Here is a 19,621-nt window from a genome sequence, read left to right as displayed (position 1 = left end):
TATCACATCCACGGATTACCAAGTGGAGGGTATTCTCTAAATTTCAATACCAAACTGGGTCATGACAACATACACTGGGATTAGGTTGAAATCCATATGAAATACAGATGATTATGTTACAACATTTTCATCTGTATTGAAATAATCATCTTTATTGTAAGGTATTTATATTTCCAATTTACAGTACAATCAGGAAAAGAAAGACAAAAAAAATAAACTGGTAGTGAAAGACAGCTGGTTGGATTCGCAGGGCTTTGGAGAATCATAATAAAACAATCTATATTTCTCTCAGCGCTTCGGGCACCCTTGTTATCTTGTTACCTGAAATCTTTTTGCTTTATTTGTGTAGACGATTGTTGTGAGGATTCAATCTCAAGAGATTCCCTCAGAACAGCTACAGTTACAGTCACACTGTGGTTTTCTAATTCACACCGTCATTAAAAGACAACAACAACACAGGAACGAATGCAAACGCATCACCGGCCACGTGGTTCATTCATTAACTAAACATTGTTTACGCCGAAGAAGGAGGAATAGGTACGTTAATAATTTTGTGAACGATAACTCTTTCCACCCACACAAGCACATAGCCTCAAGGACAAAAAAATGGGCATGAATCAAAATCCCTGATGTATAATCCTTCAAATAGAAAATCCACTTCAAAGTCTTATTTCATCCATCCAAGATTCATATGCTCATGTCTGCACCACTACAGTCAGGCCCCTCAGGTACTAGTTTTAGGGTCAATGTGCTGATAAAACCAGCTAATGATGCCTTCAAAGACCACGAGGTCTATAGAGGCTGACCACAGGAGATTCAACTTTTTATTTCTATATTTATATATATATATATATATATAGTATATATAAAGATATGTTTGAGCCGGTTTATTTATTAATTTAACCCTCACTCGCACCTTAGCTTAATTCTTTACCCCTTTTCATTTAATATTCATCAGTGAACTCTGTTCAGATTGTGAGCTGATTTTGTTTGGCAAGTCTCAGGAGCCTCTGATCAGTAGTGAGAGTTGTGAGCTTGTCTGTGCAAGTGGATGCATGTATTAATGTGTGTGTGTGTGTGTGTACATGAGGAATGACCCTATGAATAAATAGATGTGATTAGGTGTTGAAATGGCATTTTGCATGAAAAAAACTAAACAAGATTAATTTAATTCCTTTTTATATCCCTCAAATATATTCCTGCTCCTCAGGTACAACACTGATCAAAATCACCACTGCTCTGTGACTCCATCTGTTAAAAGCTGCCCCGTGTTAAACACGCTGTCGACTCAAACAATTTCTGAGCTGCAAACTAACAATAACACAAACAGGTCCTGGGAATTCCTGACAGTTTCTATCAGCGCGTAAGCTCGGCGGTGCAGGGGCAAATAATCAAATCCTTCCTCAGATGTTGTTCAGGAGCATATCTGGGAATTCAAAATAACTACCTGCACAAACTAATTTCTAGAGACTACTGGGGGGAGAGAGAAAAAAATGACGACTTTCAACCAATAGCTTTACCTTGAAAGACTAAAACCAGCAATGCACTGACATTTGGAACAAAAGGTTGATTTATTAAGACGGAAAAGCCTGAAGAAAAAAACAAAAAAACACAGTTGAGACCCTTGGGTTGCCTATCACATCATTAGCACACAACACACTTGTGCATGCTGCAGCATATGCAATACTCAGATTAGATTCATTCAACTTTGCAAAAGAAAAAGTGGTTTGCATTGTCAGTCTAACAAGCGGTGAAATTTTACCAAACCCAGTTCATCTCCGCATTTAAAATCATCAGAAGCTGCAAGTTTTCACAAGACTCCTACCTGTTCTAGCTGATCTTGTATCCATCAGTTTCCTCTCACACGTTCATGAAGAAAACAAACAAGTCTCAGATTTAGAGGCGAACAGGTGGACGCATTAGCATTAGAGTCAGTGTAACCAACCCGTGGCCTAATGCTTTATCTATAGGCTCATAAAGCCCACAGCTTCCTCCTTTATCATAACAGGCAACCAGAGGATATTGCAGTTCTGTGGTTGGCTAATAAAGGCCCATCACGTCTGCGGTCCACTATTCAAATGAATAAAACATACTACTCAGCAAATCAGCGTCTATACAGCGCACGTGGCCCAGGCCGCAAATCTCATATTTCAGCCTGATTGTGCTGCTTAGTAGCTGATAGCTACAATACAAGGCCAATTTTCATTGCCCATTATTTTTTTGCTCATTGGATTGCCTTTTGCTAAAGTGCTTTTTTTTTATTATTATCTCAAGTGAGGAATGCAACAGAACAACAGGGCTTAGCAATAACTTGTGCACCTCTTGCAGTTAGGCCAGATGGGTTCGCCACCATAAAGTGCTGTGCTAAGCTAATGCGTTCCCATGCAACACTTTATTAATAAAGAAAATTACCCAAAACATTTTCTTTCAACTCCTTTGCTCCTCCATAGTTATGGGATATACAGTAATGTACACACACCTTTATGCACTTTACTGCTGATTTGCATCTGACTGCTCATAACTACTTGATGACCAGAAGGAAATCCATGCAGATGAGCCGAGGAACCCACTGTAGTCAGCAGAAAAAAGCTGCCACAACAATATCATAAATGTTTCCTGATTGATTCTGAAAGAGCAACAACAATTGATGTCCCACTGTCAGATGGAGATTTTTTTTTTCTTTTTGATAACTGGTCCTGGTCCATATTTTATAGGTCAGACCTCTGAAAATCCTCCAACCCGCATCCTGGACAAATTCCAACGTGTCGACTGCACTGCTGGCTCCATGTTGTACATATCAAGAAATTTTGTTAGTACCCAGACTCAAACTGCATGGGTTCTCAGCACTGGGCAACACATCAAAAGCTGCTGCAGCATCTGCTGCCCACAAGGCTGAATTTTGTCGCTGGAAAAGTTTTTGATGATGACACTCGGTCACATGACCCTATTAATAAAGATAAGATGGACTGGATGCTGCCAACATAAAAATGGCCTACAATACAGAGTCAGTTTGGAGGGAAAAGCTGAACCACAGTCAGATGTTTATGGTCTGTTTCATTCCCATGGATATTACTATCTGTTCTTATTATGATAAGTATTCATTTGTAGGCGGTTGTCATTTTGTTTTTACACCGAGTGCAGAGCGAGTCTACAAACATGACTTTTACCTTTCAATAAATGATAAAGTGAGACTTCAGTCAGAGGTTGACGTTGCGTCTTTAAAGACTTACAAAAGTCTTCAACCTCTTAGGCTCACAAGGCTCTTTCAAAATCAAATGGAACATCTCAAAAAATGAAATGTGACCAAGATAAAAATAAAGTTGTTGTTTTTTTTTGTGTGTTTTTTTTTTCTTGGTTCCTGAAAAGTTGACATTTTGGAAATGCATGTTTTTTTTCACCAAGCAGTGCAAGTTTGACGTCGCATCTCTCTGAACCAATTCATGTCACAAAATAAATAGATAAATAAAAATGTTGTTTGGTTGTCAGTGTCACAACATATTCCTGCAACTTAGAGTGAGCAACTCAGACACCAAAGAATAACAAGAAGTGCTGCTGCAACAGTGAGGAAGGGATGTTCCTCCAATTCTGTTATTTCACAGTTGATGCTTTTTTATGCTTACTCCCGTTTTGTTTTTGATGATGATTTCCCATGATAAATTGTAGGTACTGTATTTCCCAAGGTGCACAGCATGTGGCTGTTTGCAGAGTGACAGTAAGTTTGAAGCAGCTAATGTTGCTGACAATGGAAAATCGCTTTGGAGGAGTTGGATGTTTGGCCTCTGAGAAGGTGCGAGGTGGCTGGAAGAGATTAACTGATCACAGTCTGAGAAAACACTCACATGGAGGAGATTGTGTTTTCTGTTTTATAAACACATCAGATCTCTGTGGTGTTTGTGTCTATCTGTATCTGTGTCCCATGTGTTTTACATTTTAAAAAAATTAAATAAAGAAAGACAGAAAAGAAAAGCGCTGCTGCTGAATCAATACTCTCTATCAGCCGATGCCCAAACTCAGGGACGTATCGTGGTATCGAGGGACCGGAGGTGGAATCAGCACAACTCTGCTGCCTAGAAACTATTGCTTTATTAAACTGTGCACCTTCAAGATAATCCCTGTTTCACAGTTATGAGAGTGTGCCACTAAAGGCCTGTATATCTTACTGTAAATATATGCAGCGCTGCATGTATTGTGATACTTTTTCATACTGTATTACTGGGCACTTTTCTGTGACAACAAAACAATGTTTTCTGTGTAGTTAGGAAGCTAAAAAAAAACACACACACACACACACACAATGAGCAAAGGTGGAAAATAAGGTTGAGCACACATATTTCCCATGAGAGAACCCTCCAATTCTCCATTTCTTGTTTCCACAGCTCCAATTAACAGCTTTGGTACCAATTAGTAAAATCAAGCCTTCCCTGACAGAAAACCCATGGGGTTATATGTGTCAAGAACCAGTGCTTGAGCTGAAAGAAGAAAAAAAGAAAAGTTAGCAAAATAAGCGTGGATCTCAGTCGGGGATAATTGGGGCAATGAGGTTAAATGTCTGTTCTGTGTTTTTTTATTTCCGTTTGTCAGTTATTCTACTCATTCACTTCATTCACAAACCAAAACTTGTAAACTTAAATCATTTCTTTCTCAGATGTGAGTCAAAGCTTCCCTTTACGTTTTCTCCTCTGTACAATACACGGTTTGAAATTCATTCCTGACTCTTTCCCTTTAAAAAACAGTATAAAGAAAAAGAGAAACAATAATATGTGTAGCAGTTTCCCTTGCCTGCACTGTCTTCTCTCCTCTTCAGCATCCTGTTAGGATAATGAGGTGCATAGCTCTAGATATGGCAGGAGTATCAATCTGAACTGCACAGACAACCTGCAGGCCTTGCCCAAAGCCAACATGTTTATTAGAATGCCAGGGATAACAAATGACTTAACATGCTTCCCTCTTTAATAACCCTATACACCTACAAGATAACAATAACAGAGATGCCACACTGGGTGCTCCTTAATTCAATTAAAAAAAAGCATGCACAATGAGCGTGCTGTGTAAAAAAAAAAAAAAGGGAAGAAAAAAACTAAAGAAGTCCTTGAGGCGGTGATGAACTTCACAGCTCAACGTTTCTTTGAGAGATGCCAGATGGACATTTTGTGTTGAAACTTCTGCTTAAGTAAGAGAAAGCTGATTCAAGACCAGTCAAGTCTCATTTCTATAAAAATTCTGATGTTTCCTTTCACAATGCCGTGGTGAATAATGCATTAGTACACACTTTGTATTGGTGCATAACTGCTCAGGTACAAATTGTGTAACAGAAAGTGAGGCTACGAGTCTTTAGTGGATAGTTCCACTCTCCACACTTTGAATGCCGACTTCCTGACAAGGGAATTATAATTATTCATAGAGTTTAGTTTAACAAGTTTCTTTGCTGCAAATGGATTATGTACTTGGACTGACTGAAAAGCCTCATGTACTATTTCTAAATCAGCGATTTAAATACTTTATTATAAGGGCATTTCAAGCATGATGCCATCGGTAATGGACAAATAGTAATACTCCATGTCCTTGGACGTTATTCAAGAGTCCTCAGAAAACTCAAGCATCTGTGAATCCGTATGAAATGTAATCAATTTACAAGAACAGACAAATTCATACTCGAGCTGTGTCTATTCAGTGCTGAACTTCATGATGTGAAGTGCATCCAACGCTCTGGCTGTATTAGTATAATACAAAGGAACCGGACTACGAGGGATCTCGTGTCGATGTTTTAAACATTTTTTAATCCCAGTTTCAGGAACCTTTTCACCCTTTGGTAAACAAAGTGTTTTTATGCTGTTTGGCCAACTAAACAACAATGTAGCGAAGAGATAATGGTCCCTATCTTACACCCAGCTCATAGTGTAACACAAAGTGCTCGGCACATTGCTGTCCTGAGGCAGTGAAAAACAATTTTAACGATTAAAAACCTGGTTTGAAATCAGTGGTGCAGTATTCCAATGTTATTTTAAGGGGCACATTATCAAGATATGCAATACGGGCAGGTGCACAAGGCGCTTACTTTACTGCCTTGGTTGTTGTGATTAGCACCATCACATCTTTGCAGAGCTGTGAGATGATTCTCTCTGCCCCTCTATGCTCTTCACCATATGTGATCAACTTCACACAAATTGGATCTCGAGTTCTGTTCTATTATAACATGCAAACACGTCTAAAACCTGAAGATTACGATCAATGTTGGGGTAGTTAGTGATCGTTTAGATTCCCAATCTAGGGACAGTTAATCTAAATGACGCTTGTTTGTTCATTTGCTCCGACGTTTTGGGAGAAGTGAAGCTCGACCTATGGGAGCAGCGACCGGCAGCAGCCTGGTCTGCGGAGCTGATCGGCCGGCCAACCTGCGTCGTCATCCCGGGGGAGAAAGAGAGCCGATTAACTTCTGATCTCATTGATTGTTTGTTTGAATGAAAAGTGAAGCTTCAGATGTGTGTGTGTGCTGAGCAGAAGAGCAGCGTTGCCTCAGGGCTCTGTGTGTACAGAAATCACCACTTTACATCGATAAATAAATGTTTTACAATCAACTGATCAGTCTACATTAAATTTAACTGAATCAAAATACAACAGAGGGAAAGTCGTGCTTGTGTTTTGGTGCCGTACAGTCACAGTGTTCTGTTCACGGCAGAGTGGGAGGAAAAAATAAAAAGGGGAAAGAGTGAGTGAGGTCAAACGGGTGTTGTGTAAGCGCGCATAGAAAGGGACGTTTGATTTGTGTTTTCGGTCCGCCTGTAAAGAAAACACAAGTAACGAGATCATTTTTTGATTCGTAACTGTAATGTGATTACTGATGTTATCAAAGTAACGGGTTACATTACTGCGTTACAGACAAATGTAATCTAATCACAAGATATTATACAACGCAGCCCCTCCCCCTGAAATAGGAATTTGGGAATTTTAAAATGTTGAAATGTTAAAATCGTATTTTGTATCATGTATGACTTAGCTTTTCTTTCCATTGACCATATAGGGTACACCTTTCTCAAATGTATTGCACTTGACCTGGTCTTTTTAGATGTGGAAACTGTGTTTCTGTATTGTTTATTGTCTATTTGTGTCATTCTATGTATCACCCTTGTATAGTAGTTTGTGGTCTGTGTTTTCTGTGTATTTTATGTTGGGACTGCAGATGGAAATTAGCCGTGAGCTAAATCTGTCCATCTCTCCATTTTCTGCAAATGATGAATGTCATTGCACACTGTCCCTTAATAAACTAAATAAACTAACCTACAATTACACTGATTAAGAGTCCAGGTAAAATCCATGTGTCTGCCTGTAAAATAGTAAGAACTGCAGAGACACACCCTTAAATGTGTTTGCACCATTTACTTAATACCATGTGCTTTGGGCTGTTAAAATAAGAACCAGACCACTGACCCCCAGACATCACATGAAACGTTTGCTTCCCTTTTAAGAAGAATCACTTGATTTGTAAACAAAATCCATTCTCCGGTTGTTATCTGCCCCGAAGCGCGAGTGCGTGCTACGAAGAAAATGAGGAGCGCCTCCTGGCAAAGGGCGTCCGAGTGCAGCTGACAAGAAACATGACTTCCCTTTTTAATAATATAAGCAAAGTGTTGATGGTGCAAGGACGGGATGTAGTAGTTTAAAACACAGGACTAACACCATCCTCATTATGCTGCTGCACCATTAAGATGTGTAGACAGAGGCGCGGATATACAACAAAACACACACACACGCACACACACACACACACACACCAGCTGTTTTTCACAACATATTTTAAGATGCATGAACTACTGACACTTGCCAGTTGCAAACAGGTTACGTATTCCCTAAATGAATTGGCAGAGACTCAGAGGGTAAAACAAGTCTGGAACTGTTGTGAGGTAAAGGTCACTGATAATTAGGACACTAATTAATATGTGACCCAGCTGTCTGGCTGACCGGCTGTCTACCTGCAACATGTTAATCATTCTAATGTATACACACACTCCTCTCTCTCTCTCTCTCCGTCCTCCACATGCACACACACACACACACACACACACACACACACAAAGGGCAAAAAGGAGATTTACAAAAGCAATGGAAGTTTTTCTCATATTGCGGTTCAGAGCCGATACGCCGTTATGCAATTTCTGGATTCTATTCCACATACGTGTCCGTGGCCCGAATTCCCTCTTTTTTTTTTTTTTTTCCGTGTTATATTCAGAGGAGTGGATCCCTATCCAAGAACCTGGCCCCTCTCACTAATGTCCCTCCTTGTCAGAGACAAAGGGGTTTTAAGACTGGAGGATTTGGCAGGCTCTACCACTTGCAGGCAATATTTCAACCCATCCATCTAGCTAGGATAATAGAGTGTCCTTGCCTTTCAACGCCTGGAGGAGTGACCAGTTATCACAAGCCACCAGCTCCGTTGTTAATAAAACAGGGGATGGGAGGATCGAGTTGAGGAAGAAGAGGAGGAGGAGGAGGGGGGAATAAAAAGAAAAAGAGGATGGATAGAAGAAGGGGAAAGGAGAAATGGGTCTATGTTGTGTTTTGCTTTTTTTTTTTTTGACAAACGCCTCACGAAGGTGAAGTTGATCGCGATCAGCAGTCAGTAACCAGGAGTTTTCTCTTTTCACATCTCAGCTTTGGGTTTTGTGTGAAGATAAATTTAGCCCTATCCTCTCTCTTTCTCTCTTTTCAGACCATGAGGAGAGGTGGGGGTGGGCAGGCAGGGGGGGATGAGAAGAATTGGAGTGGAGAGGTGGGGCACGCGGTGTTGGGCTGATCTAGCTAATGGCCAAACTGACCTTCAGAGAAAGTCGAACAGTGAGAAGAGTAAGTGGTGTAGCCGCTACAAAGCCACTGCAGCTTAATCCAGGTCGCTGCACTCACTCCTGACTTCACACTGCTGCCGTACGGTTTTAGGCAGGTAAACTGATGCATCTGTTACAATCCATTTAAAAACACCACACACACACACACACACACCGCTGGAATCTAGAAGAGCTTACTTCAATTTTGTTATCCGTTTATAAAGAAGTGAAAACTTGTCACATGCTCTCTCTTTCCACCCCCCCCAAATAAATGCAGAGGATGACAGACGCACAGTGCAAACACTCATGGACTGAACACTGTGCATCTGTCTCCACTAATCACTGTGATACATAAATCTGTCACAGGCAAGAGTGTGTATAAATACACCCTTGTGGGTTTCATTGATTGCTCAGTATGTGTTGGACAACTGGGATCATTCATGTAATAGAAGACGCACCGTAGATGATAAAGGGTATTGGATAAGAAGAGGATTATAATCAATGAAAAGGAAAGTGTGTGTTTGTGTTTGTGTGTTTTGTGCTGCTGGGGGGAAAAAAAAGCTACCTACTCTTTAAGACATAAACACATTGTATTATTTATAAACAAATGAAGCTTTTTTTTTTCCAAGGCAAACGTATTTAGCATAATTTAAATTCTTTTAGCGAGCTGGTGCCATAACATGAAATTACCTCAGTGGCTCTCATCAAGAATCATCAGCTCTCAAGTGGCAGGACTGACGGGCTCAGGCTCAGTAATGTATAGAGGCAATATCGTTTGGAATTTCAGAAAAGAGCAGCAGCAAGTTTCATATAAAGTCCCATCGCCTCAGGCCGTTCATGGTCTCTCTGGTTTTATCACATTTACCACTCTGCAGTCCGCCGAGCATTTCTCTGCTCTACCTGATTGAGACGTAGGCTCAGGCAAAAACCTCCCAATGACAACTGCACCTCTCCGAGGATCGCTGCTGAATCTCACCTTAAAGTTCTGCCTGTCAACAGAGCCTGTAAAAACATGAAAAACATGCAGCCGCTGCTACAAACCTGAACAAAAATGGAGCATTGTTATGGAAAAGTATCTGCTCAGAGGCTACTACTGCGTCTGGAATGGTGATTTCTTCTTCTTTTCGATTCACAGAAGGATATTCACAAGCTAAAAGAGCCGCTGCGAGGCACTATTCAGCATAAGGGCTCAGGGCTCAGGGGGAGTTCCCTGGATTAGTAAATAAACTCAAAAGAAATATTTTATGAAAGATCCTCAGCACTGAAAAGTGAGAAGAGCATTATGTGTTTTCGTTAACTTATTTTGGAGAGACCTCTACTTTGTCCTTTTATTTTAGAGCTTCAAAATGATATTGATTTGTGTGTTTTTGGCCCTTTTTTCTTCTAAACAGCAGAAGTTACTTTGAAAGTTTAAAGATGGTTAAACAAATCAAAAACGCACCAACTATTTCTCCTCGTTGCGAAGGACTCGCAGCCAAGGTCCAACAGAGATAAAATAAATCAAAAAAACACCAATTGCCAAGCAAAATATATCAAACCGAACTTGTGTGACTAATACAGGCACCACATGGTCCATTTGGTGCCAAAATTAAACGAGTCATCAAACAAAATGGCCTTTAAGCATTTGAAAGTTTGACCTTTAATTATGTTGAGCACTAGAAAGCACTTCCTTAATGCATGAGCCGCTTTTTCTTTTTTTGTTGTTTTCTAACCGGCGTCATGGTACCGGTGTCTGAGGTGTCGCATTTGAGTTTAAACACTTTCCCCTTTAATGATGATAACACCAACACTGGGCCAACAACGCTGTCACCGGGAACTTTAGGATCTTTCACAGCTGCAGTGTTCACTAACACACTTGTCTTATCTTGGGAAGCCCATTGTGTTTATTATTACTGTAGTGTTACCGCCTATTGCATTTCCAAACCCCCTAAAGTCTCCTCTCTCATCTCAGCTTGTACCCAAATATGATTTAGCACTCCATCACAGCCTCTCTCAAAAGTCCAAATACTGTCAACACTAATAGCTGCAAGTGTCGGCAGCGTTTCTGCTAATGTGATTTTCCAGCTTGGTCAATAAGTACATTTCAGAGAGTAATACATTTATCCTATGTGTAAATCTTGTAAGTGTATTCGCCATTGGCTCATTTGCAGCCTCCACGGTGACACATACAAGGATTGTTTTTGACAACGCAGCTAATGTCACCTTGGAAGAGTGGAAGCTTATAAAACTACGGTGCTGTATGAACACTGGGAGTCACAGGACGAGGACGCAACTTTACACAGCCAATAAAAATGATGCATGTAGAAGTTGTGAAAGCATGTCAAAAAATTAGGACACCGCTATTTGGTTTACGCCAAACATGTCCTCTGCTATTCAGTTTTAGACTCATCCGTCCAAAGAACATTATTCCAGTGTCTCAGTTAGAATACTTCCATACTTAAACTAACTATTTTGAGTGTTGAGCGTTCACACTGACAAGTATGGCAAAATGCAGTGTATTGTACTGTACTGTAAGTACCCGGGTGGTGTACGAATAACTAGGGCTGCCCCCAAATAGTCGACCAAACGATTAACGATTAGCGGGTGCTGCCGTGAGCCCCGTCCCCGTTCCAAAGCACTCACCGGCGGTCAGTCTCACAGTGGTGTCACAGAGCAGATCCATGAGAGTTGACTAATCGCCATAAATGATGACTACTGGTCGACCAAGAACATCTTTGGTCTGGGGCAGACCTACGAATAACGGTCAGAATGATCACCGTCTTAGCTACGTAACGAAATATAATATATGTAAATCAACAAAGGGGTAGGCCAATGTTTTCCACCAGTAAGAGGAGCCGGCTGATGCAGCCCATCAAACAGGTGGCCCACACAAGCAACAGAGAAAAAAAAAGTATGAAAAGTATTAGTAAGGCGTTCATTATCGCTAGTTGAAATGACAAACCTTTGCGATCGTTAGTTTCAGTAAGTGCACAATGACAGTATTCAATTTGAGACAACACTAACTGTTGAAATTCGCACACTAAAGAAGTACATAGTGTACATGAAAGTATTTGAATTGAGACACAGCTCAGGTTCATGTTTCTCTTAGAGAGCAAAAGTTTACTCCTTCACCTCCCGTGCAGGTTGAACTTGTGCAGTCTCATTGTGATTGTAGAGGCATTCACTTTCACATCCTTTTAGCATCTTGGGGTCTTGCTCTCGGGGTGAACTTGAACCAGACCTGGACATGTTGGCGGATGTTTTGAACGTCCTCCTCCATTTGTAGACTATTCTCCGGACAGTGGAACGGCTCATTTCAAATAGTTTTGGAGATCTTCTAAAATCCCTTAGCAGACTCATAAGCTGCTACAATCTTCTCTCTGAAGGCCTCAGACAAGCTCTTTCCATCTCACCCTGGTGTTCACTCTCACTTCAACAGTCAGGAGCAAACCAGACTAAATGTCTGAGGTTAAAATCGGCCAAGCCTTCTTCAGAGAGCTGAGTTCCAATGTTCAGACCACCTGATGGGATTCACCTGTGTGATTTTAGCCATTTTAAGTGGGAATAAAAGTGTCTTCACTTATTCCTCACCAAAGAATTGCATTTTTTAGAATGACAGTTTACAGAAAAATCTTCTTTTCTTCAGTTTTAATTGTTGTTTTCTAATTATTATATTACTTGAATCTCCCAGTATTGTTTAAATAGACATTAAATATCCAAATATGTTACAATAAAAAATGCACACAGACTTTCATAGGGTGTCCTATTTCACATGCAGTGCTCTCCTCTTTTGAAGTTGCTGTTACAGTAAAAGGCTTGTTAATTAAACTCGTGAGCGTCTTGAACATGGGTTGTTTACTTTCTCTGCACTTTCAGCTCAGACTGTTCGACTCCCTCTCACACATTAACTTCACTCCGATGTTTCTCACACGGCCTTGGTAATTGTTGTTAGGTTCAATTTAAAGTATAATACAAAGGCTGATTAAAAAAAGAACAGCAACAGCCAAAAAAAAAAGAACGTGTTCAGCTGAATTAAACTGGAAACCAAAAGTTAAACATCATAGTGGATAAACTAAAAAATGATAAAGAGGTTATGTATCACTGTGTTATTCTAGTGGCCGACAGAAAACTCTTGTGGGCACACACAGCTTTGATTATTTTGGATTCCCTCCATGCCAATATTCAAAAATAGATCTGCAGACTCCAAGTGTTTCAGACATTGGTAACAGATACATGTGGCAGTGAATATATTGATTGTTTTGAGTAGAGAGGGGCGGGGTGGAGAGTGGGTAGGGTAGGGTCGAGGGTTTCCAGATTGAAAAAGTCCCAATAAATCAATGGGGACTTGTGCAGCCTTACAAGGAAACTTTGTGTGTTTGTCCGGCTGCAAAACAACTTCTCCGGAGGATGCAATTAGTCGAGCTCAGCTGATGACTTTGATAAACTCAAACCTGTGTTCCTATCATCATGATTTTTGCATCAGATTAAACAATTTATGACCAGAAGGTGTGCATTTCTGTGTGTGTGGCCTTAAAGGTATAATGTGTAGGAATTCCCCCCATCTAGCGGTGCGGTTGCATATCTGAACGTATTCTTGATGTTGCATTCATGTGAAATCGGGCAGACGTCAGACAGACAACAGACGCTGCATGTAACAGGATAAACAAGCGTCTATGTAAACAAGTGGTCATACAATATGTTGTCATGGTGATGTCGTATTGTTTACCTGACCCACATTTTACCGTCTTTCTCTGGTGGAGTAAAATGACATCCGGTTGGTTTGCCGACGGCCGTCTGCCTGACTGCACCTGAATGCAACACCAGTGCCTCCGTCCTTCCTCACACTACACAGTGGTGACAGTTTTAACAGGCCGAGCCCACAGCTCCGCTCAGTTTCCGTGGTTACCTACGGTCACGCTGCCACTCAACGTAAAAAATGGCGATGAAACATGGCCGCCTCGGTTCGGTGCGTCGCCCACTTATGTATTTGTAACGACTTGTAACAACTCATTCTAAGGAACCAGAAAGCTTTCATTTGTATGCAGGTGTGAAATACGGATTTATGAAAGCAATATTTGATTTTTGCTAATAAAAAGCCAAATAAGTTACATACTGCGGCTTTAAGATTGACCAAACCGTGCTACAGAGTCTTTTCAGCCAGCTGCACCTTTTCACGTAAGCTCTTGCCGTTTTCTCCCGGCCTCTCCTTCCCTCCCTCCCACAGCAACAACTCCCTGATGCACTCCGAATGACAGAGGAAAGGAAATTATCGAACACCAATACAATAAAGCTGTCTGGTAACTTAATAGGGCTGCTGAGTAGGGGCACCGTGGCCATCTTGCTTTGAGGCGATAATGAGAGTCATCAGTCCCTCCTGGGCTGGAAGAAAAGGGGGCCGCCTTTGTGGTGGTGAGGGTGTGTGAGTAAGTGAGTGTGTGTGTGTGTATGCATTTGTGTGAGTGTGTCAGAGTGTGTGTGTGCAATGTGTGTTTATCTTTGAGCCTCTTTAGTCCAGCGAGGCCCAATAAGCAAACAGCACAGTGCTTTAACGAAGCCAGAGAGATCTCCCATTGAACACGGCTTGGGAGAGAGATTCTCTGAGAAATTCTGTTCATTAAATCGGGCTAAAGTCCAAATATTGACTTTGGAGGCTTGAAGGAGACACAAAACATAGACTGTCCCATATATCATATTACAGATCCCTCGTGTTTGGTAGAATGTGGTTGATAAAAAAAAAAAAGAAAGCCATCTCACAGAAAAAAAAGCTAAACTTGTTAACATAACTTTATATGTATCCAGATTTGACAAACAGGAGCTCCTGTTTATGTATTTGTACAAGTGACAATGTGCTCCAGCACTTCTGAGGATCTCTCATCAAACCTTAAACAAAGGGCCATTATCCTGTTTATCTAAATCACCGGTGGGATTCGTATTTGATGAAATCATACAAATTCAGGAGCCTTGTCGACAAGAAAAAACTTTGTGGACTTTAAAGAGAGAGAGAGAGAGATCCTGAGGGAAGCCATCTGAGGTGTTTACGTGTTGCTGCCGCTGCTGCTGCATCCCTGACGCTTTAATAAGCATTATAACATATTGTATAAACCGTAGAGAGAGAGATAGAGAGAAAGGAAGAAAGAGTGAGAGGTGGAGGGAAGAAAAGAGAGTTGTAGCACATCAGTTTCTCAAATCTCCGGTGTAGATCAGTGCTGGCAGAGGAACACTGTGACTGTGTGACTGTGCGGCGCTCGCTCTCGCTGTGGGCCCGCTGCACAGTAAGTTGTAAATTTGACATTGTTAAAACCCATATGAGAGTGTGTGTCTGTGTGTGTGTGTGTGTGTGTGTGTGTGTGTGTGGAGGGGCAGGCAGAAGTCAAAAGCCATCTTGTTGCTTTCAAATGTATTAAAGAAGGGATGAAGGACTCAAACATGGCTTTCTATTCCCAGCTTAATGCATGCACACCGGTGTCTTCCTCTCTCACTCTGCATCAACAACTACCCACATCGGGATGCTGGCAGAAATAACAACTTGATTCAGCTTCTTTCTTCTTTTTTTTTTTTTACAATGATGTTAGGATTCAAGTGTCATGCTCTGGAAATAATAATATTGTATTTTACCTGTTGTGCTGTGCTGACTATTGCCACTTCAGTGAAATCAGTGGCCAACACACAGAGCTGCAGCTGGGGATCTGATCCCAGCCCAGGGGAGTTTCACTGAGAAAGGACTTCACGTCCCCGTGTTTACTTCACGCGCCTCTTGTCTTGTTAGCGTTTTCCCCATTTGCTGCGGTCGGACCCAAGGGTGGCACAACAGGTTATAAATTTTTAATGTACGCAAAAGCTGCGAGCCGAGCCAATAAGAGTAGATAAGACTGAGAGCGATTCGAAAAACAAATTGTTACTGTTGTTGTCTCTTCTTTTAAGTATATAAAGAAAACAGAAATATATCAAGTCCGATAGATAGACCGATAGATAGACCGATAGATAGATAGATAGATAGATAGATAGATAGATAGATAGATAGATAGATAGATAGATAGATAGATAGATAGATAGATAGATAGATAGATAGATAGATAGATAGATAGATAGATAGATAGATAGAGTGAGAAAGCATCCTCCCCGTGTTGATATACTGTAGTTGATAACAGAGAGTAAGAAAAACTGACATCATTAAGATTCACCAGTGTGCAAGCACAGCAACACGAGCAAACCTCCAACCCCCAGATGACTATCAAGCACTGTGTTTTCTAAGCATGGAGGTAATGAGACAAATACTTATTACTCAAGTAAAAATGGCATGAATATTAGCATCGCATTAGGCAGTGAATTTAATGATGTTGTAAGTACAATATGTCACAGTAACTAAGAGAGAGAGAGTGGGGAGAAAAAATACTCAAGCGGCGTATATACAGAGAGGAGAGGGAGAAAAAATATGGAGAAAGCTGAGAGTGTTGCAGTTTCCAGCGTGGATGGAGTCATGAGTGAGGAAAATGATGCCGAGCCTAACAAACCATTACTGAGCTTAAACATGCCATTGCGTGGAATGCTGACATACAACAGAAGTTGAGCTCATTTAAAGTAATGACTGGTATTAGATGAATCTGTGGTGAGCGTTTAGTGAGGAAAAGAACGGGACCATCGGTACTCACTAAAGGGGTGCAAGGGGTCCAGTATTCAGGGTTCAGCTCGGCTCGTGGACGAAGGTCCAGATATTCAGGGTTCAGTTCAGTTCGGGCACGGGTTAATGTTCCCTTCATGGAAAATTGGAGGAAGAGGAGGAGGAGGAAGAGGAGGAGGAGGGGGGAAAAAAAGGCTGTTAGATTTTGCTCGCTCGGCTTTGGTTGGTTTGTCATTAATACAGATGGTTATGGATGGAGACTCACACACACAAATGTGTTTCAGTCCAGATGCAAGAGGAGAAAATAAACATAAAGTCAACTCAGATCTAAGTCGTCACTTTTATCAAGCTATTTTATTTCCCTCTCAGATGACACCGACTCTCTTTACTGAGCATTAGCAAAAAAAAAATCATTAGCTATAATGGCTAATGTTCACACTGAGGCAATTATAAAACACCACTTTAACACTTCAACGATGAATTTTCAACCAAAAATTCCCTATAAATTCTTCTGAGTGCATTGTTTTACCAAATGAGGTTAGAATCCAGTTTCCTCTCTTCCCGCGGCCCTTCGGCCTAAATGACAGGCCAGTGGAACGGGCTGAATCCACCGGGGGCCCCACCGGCTCTGTGATGTATACTGTAATTATCTGCTGATTCTCAAAATGGCTGTGTGTAATGAGGCTATGCTGCATGAAGCCCCGGGCATAAATCACTGTCTTTAACTGACTTCCAGATGACCAACACAACAACACACGGAGCAGGAGCAGCAGAACGGAGAGGAAGTGGGTTATCTGGGCAGCCGCGCTGCTGTGTAGCATCCAACTTGTGCTTCTTATCAGCAAAGCCATATTGTTAGCCAAAGTTGCTTACTGAAGACAGTTTTCTGTCTCCTACACAAAAAAAAACACAATCAACTCACTTGCACTTATTCTCAGTTACTTATCTGTTTAGAGATTGGCGACCAATGCATTAACGGCTCGCCGCTTGATTTACCAATGCAACGTATAGGAGGAGCCTGTCAGACTGTCTGCTGTCACTGGCATCAAACACTTTCCATAATAGTCTGACTCACACACATATAAACACAAACAAACAACAGCTACCAACTTCCCCACAGCACAAACACACACACACACACACACACACCGGCATAGTATAAATATAACATAAGACAAGTTTTCCACATGCATTCATTCCCAGTGCAGTTCTGACTGTTGCCTCCACAGAAAATTAATGCAATAAAAAAAAGAGAGAGAGAGAGAGAAACAATATTTTGCTGCTCCTTAGTTGGAGCACTGTCATCAGCAAATATTAACAAGGAGTCCAAATGTCAGCGGTAAAGCACAGCTTGAATTCCAGAGAGCAGGGACCTCTTTTCTTTGTTATCATTTCTAGTTACCCAGGGTTACGCATTCAAGTAGGAAGAAAAAAAGAAATACAAAAAAATGTGTTACAGTTAAAATGTAAGAATGGTTTATTAACTTTACAGCTCCAATGGGGAAAGGTACTTTTGTTCCCGTGTGACATGGGATTGACTTTTCATTGGATTTCATCAAGGTCAGTTAAGTCGTGTTAAACCAAACACAGTCAACAAGTTGACAAGTGAGGAAATGCTGTGGGGAAATGCAACAGATAGTTTTATGTTTAAAGGGATAGTTCAACATTTTTGGCAAATTGTCCCATTGCCATAATCCCTATAGTCATAGAAGTAGGTTTGTTATCTTTTTAATTGTTGGTGCAAGCTGTTTTTAGAACGGTGGAGCAGAGTCGCGAGCTGCTCAGAGCTACACTACAGAGGCTCATGGGATTTCTTGGTTTCCCTCATCAAACTCATCAAATACACAATCCAACAACTCCACAACGCTCTGGTGGACAAGTTGTGAGCTGCACATTCACCACGCTATGAGATAATAACACAACGTTACCACACAGAGTTGTTTTAGAGGGAAATACAGAGACTGCTTGATGAAAACACTACCCTTGACGGGAACGCGCAGCAGTGGTTTTGCATGAATTTACCTCTAAAAACAACTCTGTCTCGCGGCTCTGCTCCGCCGTTCTAAAAGTAGCTTGCACTGACAATTAAAGGTAACGAACCTACTGCTATGACTATAGGGATTATGGCAATGGGTCAATTTGCCTAAATGTTGAACTATCCCTTTAAAACCTGCAGCAGCCCAGGTTCAACTCCAACTCCTGGCCCTTTGCTGTAGGTCATCATCTCCCCCTGATAATAACTGTACCTCAGCATTAGGCTGTAAAGTATATTTAGTTATCCTTTATTCTGTATTTTGTCATTTTCCACATAAAAAAAAGTCAAAAAGACATAAAATCTTTCCATCATTCGGTGTGTGGCATCCCTTCGTTGAAGAGAAGGCACCACAGAACATCATCACAGCCCATGTAATGGGATCAGCTAGAAAATCGGCCACAGAAACAATACAAACTTTTAGTGGTGCAGTCTCAGTATAAAGTGTATCGGACTCATGCATGTTGTGTCTTTTCTTCATGCAGTAGAAATATGGACTCAAAGTGCTTTACACTTTATGTCACATTCACCCTTTCACACACACATTCATACAGCAGTAGACACAGTGGCTGAAAGCTAACAAATCACACAACCAATGCACACTTCATGGGGGCAAGTGTGGGTTCAGGGTCTGCCCCAAGGACACATCTAATCGACATACAGCCTGGAAGAGCCGGGAATTGAACCACCAACCTTCCGGTTAGTGAACGACTCTACCATGGTTTGACTAACAGTGGAAAATTAAAGTAAGTGCATTGTTCAGTTCCTGTCAGTCAGCTGAACTGTACCTGGTTGCTCTTAGCAAACATTAAGATGAACATTGGAGCTGTGTTAGTCTTGGCCTGTAGCTACTATCTAATGTTGAAGTAACATTTTGGAGCTAACACTGGTTTACACTATGAGTTAGTCCTCTATATGTGAGTGGCTAATCACAAAGGGCTAACACTTGGTTCTGCAAACATTGTATCAACTGCTGTTAAAATATGCTCCATTTGGCTTCATGTAATTGTGTTATTAACAAGCTTATTCAGAATGTACTTATCAAGATCAGTGAAGAAACGTATACTCATACTGTGGCGTTGTTTTTAATTGAGCCATTTAAAGGGTGAGAAAACTAATTAGGGCTTTGTGTGTTTATCTTAACATGCTTAACGTGACTTAATGTAATGAGTATAG

The 19,621-nt window shown here is 41.1% G+C and overlaps 1 protein-coding gene across 3 annotated transcripts in view; it reads right to left on the bottom strand.

Annotated features, from left to right (window-relative positions):
- Positions 1-19,621, bottom strand: part of pcdh9 (protocadherin 9) — a 254,675-nt gene that overhangs the window by 170,435 nt on the left and 64,619 nt on the right. For 2 of the 3 annotated variants that reach the window (XM_085805648.1, XM_085805667.1), the window contains exon 3: positions 16,445-16,546. The exons of the other annotated variant lie outside the window; for it this stretch is intronic. In XM_085805648.1, the coding sequence (XP_085661774.1) occupies positions 16,445-16,546 (102 nt within the window). The remainder of the gene's footprint in view (positions 1-16,444; positions 16,547-19,621) is intronic. 3 annotated transcript variants of the gene reach the window in all.

This window comes from Trachurus japonicus, chromosome 3 (genome assembly GCF_045865225.1).
Source record: "Trachurus japonicus isolate A0001 chromosome 3, Traja_1.0".
NCBI classification, from domain to species: Eukaryota; Metazoa; Chordata; class Actinopteri; order Carangiformes; family Carangidae; genus Trachurus; species Trachurus japonicus.
The sequence above is the reverse complement of the archived record's forward strand: the minus strand, read 5'-3'. Positions and strand labels throughout refer to the sequence as shown.